At 42.6% G+C, this 6891-nt stretch overlaps 1 gene segment (V, D, J or C); it reads right to left on the bottom strand.

The window, feature by feature from the left end:
- Nucleotides 1-4112: 4112 nt before the first annotated feature.
- Nucleotides 4113-6861, bottom strand: LOC108348186 (T cell receptor beta variable 3-1-like). The segment is given in 2 exon segments: nucleotides 4113-6545; nucleotides 6646-6861. Coding segments are annotated over 2 exon segments (342 nt in total).
- Nucleotides 6862-6891: the final 30 nt, after the last annotated feature.

Here is a 6891-nt window from a genome sequence, read left to right as displayed (position 1 = left end):
AAAGGAACACTACATTGTATCATGGCAAAAGACAGTCTTGACCAATGAATCAGTTTCCAGACTTGAGGCAGTTTGCAGACCCAGAACCCCTTAAATGAAGAGGTGGTCAGGCTCCCCTGAGAAAGGATCTTGATAAGACATCTGAAAGTTTTGCTGTTAGCCTTTCTCCAACTCTTCCCCAGAGGGACCTATGGCCTTTTACAAGAGTAACTGTACACTAGGGGAAAGGAAATAATCAGTTTCTAGGGTCCATTGGATACTAATTCTGAATTTATGCTCATCCCAGGAGTTCCCAAGAAACACCGTGGCCCTCCAGTTAAAGTAGGGGTTTATGCAAGACAGGTGATTAATGGAGTTTTGATTGATTTTCGACTCACAGTAGGTCCAGTAGGTCCCCATACACATCCTGTGATCATTTCCCCAATTCCAAAAGCTATAATTGAGATAGATATACTTAGAAATTAGCAGAATTCTCACAGTGGTTCCCTTCATTCCCCATGAAGAGAAGTAACCAGTGGTCTCATAGCCCAGAACAGAGTTCTCCATGCTCTTGAGATATCAAGAGGCCCTGAGGGTTTAACTAATAAGCTTCTCTTCTCAGACATTCCTTTCTGTAAAAGGTATTTGATCTCTGGTCCACTCTCAGGATGTGGTATGTACCCACTTTTTATAATGAACTCTCACTAAACAGTTTGGAACCAAAGACTGTTTCTCATTAAGAACCAATGCATGGGGAAATTCTTCATCTACAGGGCTGTACCACCTAAGTCTCTTGTGAAGTCCTCTCTGCTCCTGGACTTGGTGCCATTGCAGAGCTGAACTGTTCCTCTCTTCAAGATTTCCAGGCTCATTGTCCTCAGCCCATAGGCCCCCTACGTTCAAGACACTACACAGTTTTCAGCAGAAACTGGACACACACGAGTCAGGGAAGGCCAACTTCAGCCTCAGACTATGCTGTTTCTCACTTGGGATGAGGCCCCCAATGGGGCTTACATTCTTCCCCCCTTTGAGCGGTGCCTTGGCACCTCCCACAAGCCCAAAGCCCAAAGATGGCATAGGGTAAACACAACCTAGTGTTCAGCATTTCACCTGCACAGGGGAGTTCCCACACTCTTATGGCCAGATGGAATGGAGCTTGAGAGTCTCCATTTTGCCTGCGCAAACTGCATTCCCACACCCCAACAGTGAGATGGGAAGTGGGACCACAGACCGCCTGAGCTAGAGGTGCTAGATACTAGAGGCACTGAGCAAGATTGTTTAAAATTATGAAACTAAAAAAAAAAGAATAGATGGATGTTGGCAAGAGTAAGACAGTAGTATGAACAAAGGAGTAAGCTTCCGGTTGGAGGAGGGGCAGTATACCACTGCAGTTGCTCCTTATAGGATTCAAAGAGTCTGTGCAGAGGTAGCGCTTTGATCAGAGCTAAGGTTTAATATTAACTAAAAGTAGAGGGGGGGAAAAGGAAATTAGAAAGCAAGCAAGATGGCATATACACAGTATCAGAAGTACAGAACTACTGAAGACCACTGAACCACTGAATGTGTGTGTGTGTGTCTGTGTGTCTGTGTGTGTCTGTGTGAGTGTGTGTGAGTGTGTGTGTGTGAGTGTGTGTGCATGTGCGCACATGGACACGTGCTGTAATATATATATATGTATATATATGTAATATGTATATATTACATTTTCCAAAGTCTGGGATACTTTCTTAGAAGTTCAGTCATTAAGATTTGGCGGCAACAGTATTGAAGAAGAGGTTTGGGGTGTCGGGACCTAAAGTATGTGGAATATGATGCCTCTCTCAGCAAAATGTCCCACTTTCTAGCCCTGTGCTGAATCTAACTCTGTAGCAGAGTTATTTTTTCTAAATTATCAGTTTAATTTAATTCACTTTCTAGCTGGTTTATTTTCTCTCAAAATTATAAAAATCATTTAAGAACTGATACTCACAAGTATTTATCTTTATGTCAGTTGGCAGCAGAGCCATGTACAAGTAAGGAAAGCTACTTCTAATATGAGCATGGCTTACAGAGATGCAACATGGGTTGAGTTGAAAGCTAGTGTTACCGTTTGCAACATCCGTTTTGGTTCCTACACGAACTGTTCAGTGTAGCCCTCAATTGCTCCACAGCTTCCTGAACTTGTAGGTTTGTGTACAGAGAGCTGATAAGTCTGCAGGGCTGTGTCTTGGCTGCTGGCACAGAAATATACAGCTGAATCTTCTGGCTCTAGGGTAGATAGATGTAGGAGTAACTTGGACTTTTCTGGGCATTCAGGTAAGAAATTACTGGGCACAGTCTCATTTCTCCGGGGGCTTCTTGGTGCTCTGTTTATACCAGTACATAGCATTATGTCCCAGACGTTGCTCACATTCCAAAGACTTCTTATTTGCTCTTCCCATGACTAGATATCTTGGTGTCTGAGTAATTTTACTGTTCATGAGTACTAGAAAGAGAAAATGACAAAATTCAGACACAGCACAGAAAAAAAGGTGGTAACTTCAGCAAAAAAAGAAATTTGGAGCCTGTTGAATCCAAGACTCACCGGTTTCCACAAGACACGGGAAAACATAGAGAAGAATCCTGAAGGTCATGGTGAAATCAGGCTTCAGATGGGTATTGTGTAGCTATGATACCCTAGATGAGAATCAGCTCTATTCTGCATGGCCATGATTGGTGATTTTGTCTGTGAAGTCACTATCTCTTTTGGCTTCCCCAGCAACAAGAGATGTTTCTTTTGCCTCTTTAACTATCAACTGAAATTGCTGGACTGGAGGGGGTGATAAAAATAAATGTTTAAAAAATGCCAAAACTTTTAACCATCAGGGATATTCTAGAAGTTGTTCCCTTCCTTGTAGGTATACTTTCAGCCTGAAGACCTTCCCCACCACCTCCTCCAATATAGCCCATTTTTCTTTGAAATCTCTCCTTCCTCCCCTTCTCAGTTGCAAGAAATAGTGCCCTCAAAGTGTTGCTTCATGCCCCAGATTGATGACCCAGCTTGGTGGAAGCAACTTGATGGTTAGATGATTTTTGAATGCCTAGACATCATTTGAAGTGTATAACTGTGGTGTCATCTAAGAGCCAGACACTGGTCAGTACACTAAAGGAAGAATAAAATGGATAAGACAGTCTGTGTTCATAATGTTTAAGGCATAGAGGAAAGACTCTGTACATAAGATGCTGAGGGATACATCATGTGATGTTAGACCAAGAGAACTCAATTAGAAACTGAGGCCAGTGTTTTTGAGATATTTACAACCTAGTCTTCCAATGTTTATATTGTTTACAATTGAAGTTTTTAGAATGTTTGTGATCTAAACTCCTGGGTAAGATATGGGTGAGATTCCCTTCTTTCCCATTCTCCAGTGACTCACCTTCCCCATCCCCACCTTCGGAGAAATCAGTAGACCACAGCTCCACCCAGTGGCCAAAGCCATTTACACACATTTCTCACTAATTTCTGCTATGCAGAGATTGGCATTGTCAGTAGTCTTACATAGCACACAGCAAAATGGGTATTAACTATGCAGCTCATATGGAGTTTATGGACTAAATTAGTTTATTGCATCTTCAGTGACCAACAATTAGGATCAGGAAACAAAATACTATGTTCAACCACAGATTAGCAGGACAATTAAAAGTATTCATAGATAACAACTATAAAATGAAAGTCTAAATATATTTAAGGATATCATTTGTATTGTAGCATTTAAATCATTTTCTATGTATAATACACATCTTATCCATGCGATTAGAGAAGCTGGGAAAGAATATCCCCAGTTCTGTCTGTTTTTGAAATGTTGAACCAGCCTCATCATGACTTCCTCTGCCTTCCAAATAGAGACTAACTGGGTTGGCCCACCATGGTTACTTCTATTTCCTTGAATAACATGTATATGCATTTGACCACTTAGTCATCAGATATTATCTTTATTCCAACTTTTTTTTTCATCTTCATTAACTTGGGTATTTCTTATTTACATTTCGATTGCTATTCCCTTTCCCGGTTTCCGGGCCAACATCCCCCTAACCCCTCCTCCACCCCTTCTTTATGGGTGTTCCCCTCCCCCTCCTCCCCCCATTACCACCCTCTCCCCAACAATCACGTTCACTGGGGGTTCAGTCTTGGCAGGACCAAGGGCTTCCCCTTCCACTGGTGCTCTTACTAGGATATTCATTGCTACATATTCATTGCAATGTGATTATTCCAACGTGTTTTAAGGAAAGTGTTGAGTTTTTGCTTTTAGTCTAGGAAATGTAAGGATACAAATAAAAACAGTGAAATGATCCGCAATCCTTCGGTAAATTGGAGCATTCACTTACTGTTGTGCTTAGATTGAAAAGTTACCATAATGCATAGTGCTTGAAGTTAAAAAATCCAATACAGCTAGAACTTGTGGCACAGAGAAGTGCAAGGGCAGTGACAAACACTGCTCAGTTTGCGTGTGCAGAGCATGGGCTACCTGAAGGCACAGTGGAGAACCATCGCGAAGGCTGGAAAGCTGAGAAGAGTTTTCATCAGACACTTAGGAATGGAAGACTCTGCCATTCAGACCCCACTACGTAGGAGAGACACTGACAAGTACACTTTGATTTCCATGGGAAGTCTGTTTCCTGGCAATACTAGCTCCATGCTAGGGCTACCTAATAATGAGAACAATGCTGAACTTGACCCTTCCAAATGCATTCAAAAACGAGGATAAAACAGCACTTCTACCAGAACGTATGAAACTCGGAGCATCCACACTGCTTCACTAACAGCAGTGCACACCAACTGCTTTACTATTTGTCTTTCAGAATAGTTATTTGAGTTTCACCCACCTAGACCATACTGCTGTTGTACTGTACCAAAACCCAAATTTGATCATATGTTGTGGTGACCCTGCAGGTGGTGGCAGCAGGCAGAAAAGCGAATTGCAAAGAAGTGAAAATAAAAACTTGCTTCAGGTTGTCTTTGCCAAACTGGATCAAACTTCAGGGAGTCTGATGACAGTTGGTTTATTCCTAATGAATATAACGCAGTATAATCTAGGGAAAGTGCACAGGAAACATAATTACAATGAAACTTAACCCGGGGTGCATGCCATTTCTTCCAGGAAGATGGGTTCTACCTTTACTAGCTTAAGAACCTAAAGAAGAACCTGTCCAGGTCTTGGTCATACAGATAGCATATGGGCTATTATTAACCAACCTCTGGTCCTGGCTGTGGAAGCATGGGAAAGCCTCCGGCTTTGCAGATAATGTAAGGGTCATTTAGACTATTAGGTACTTCTCATCCTGGTTGGGGGAGATTGTGGAAGTCCCTGGCTGTATAGCTAATGTCAGGATCATTTAGATTAGTATTTACCTCCAGTCTTAGTTGTAGAAGTTTGATACAACCTGGCCTAACAGACAATACAGATCACCGGGATATTAATTTCCTCCAATTTCCAGCTTTCTCGATGGAAGAGCAGCCTTTATGTCCATTTTTCTGAGAAGACAATTGTGTGTGCTTAGCATTTCTGGTTGTTCTGCAAATCTGTGGGTGCAAGGACCATTTGTGCAGTGCTCCCACCAGTATTATGTCACATCAGTAGGCTCAACAATTAACTAGTGCATGGACATTTGCAGCTAAAGTCCTTCTGTCTCCCAAACTATCCTCCGGCATTCACTGCTGTCTGTTTTCAGATTGTTGAAAGGTAACAGAGTAGTGATAAGCCTGTACAAGCCTGACTCAAATGATTTCTCCTTCACCTTTTCTTTTCTAGGGCCATGGGCATTCATGTTTCTCCAGATACCTTTTTCTTAAAACAAAATCTCAGTGATAATCTGAATTTCCCATGGAGGCTTAGAACCAGTTACTTTGCCGGGTCCTTTAGTATCATATCCCTTATATGTAGAAACCATCTGCCTTTGATCCTTATGTTACAGGCAACATACACACACAGCCGAAATTAACAAGCAGTGTCTTCTCTCAGCAGTTAAAATCTCCAAGGTCATTCACTGTTGGCAAAGCTTAGCTACTTGGGTGACTATGATGTGAACTACCATTCTGGCTAATCTGCAGAATTCTGTGAGATTCATCTGTGCATAAAACACAGAATTGGTTCACCTCCTGTATTATCATAGGAAGCTGGACTTCAAACTGAAATACCACTAATGCTTCAAAAGCACTGGGGGTGAGCCTCAGGTGTGGGCTAGCACTTGGCCTGCACTGCTTCCTGGCTGGCTGGGTTTGTGCACAGGGAAACAGTGACTGTGCACAACTGTGTCTTAGCTGCTGGCACAGAGATACACAGCAGAGTCACCCGGCTCTACAGACTTGATACGAAGATTCAAATGAGCTTTATCTGAAGACTGAGGCAAGAAGCGACTTGAAGCCGTTTCATTTAAAATGCGTTGCTTATTGTTGTAGCTAAACATAACCTTCAGCAATTGCTTAGAGTCTTGCTTGTACCAGTACATAGTATCGTGGCCCAGAGTCTGATCACACTTGAAGAACACTTCACTTCCCACCTGTGCGACACGATGCTTTGGAGTCTGGAAAACAGCCGTCTCCAAAGGGCCTGTGGGAAAAAATCAGAGTTCAGTACAATTTCAGAAGTAGGCATGCTCAAAGGATTCATACAGGATCATATATTCCTGATTAGGAACTCAACTACTCACCTACTCCCAAGAGGCAGAAGGCCACACAGCTTAGGAGCCTATAGCTCATGGTTGGATCAAGGCAGGGCAGAGAAGTCCTACCTCAGAGTTCTACTGCAGCTATCAGACCAGGTGGTAGGGCCCACTATAGTTGACATGAGATTTGTCTGTCTACCACCAGGGCCAGAAAGGTACTTGTTTCACAAATACAGGCGTGTGTGTGTGTGTGTGTGTGTGTGTGTGTGTGTGTGTGTGCGCGCGCGCGCG

Source organism: Rattus norvegicus, chromosome 4 (genome assembly GCF_036323735.1).
Source record: "Rattus norvegicus strain BN/NHsdMcwi chromosome 4, GRCr8, whole genome shotgun sequence".
Taxonomy (NCBI): Eukaryota; Metazoa; Chordata; class Mammalia; order Rodentia; family Muridae; genus Rattus; species Rattus norvegicus.
Note: the sequence above shows the minus strand (reverse complement) of the source record. Positions and strands in the feature narration are given on the sequence as shown.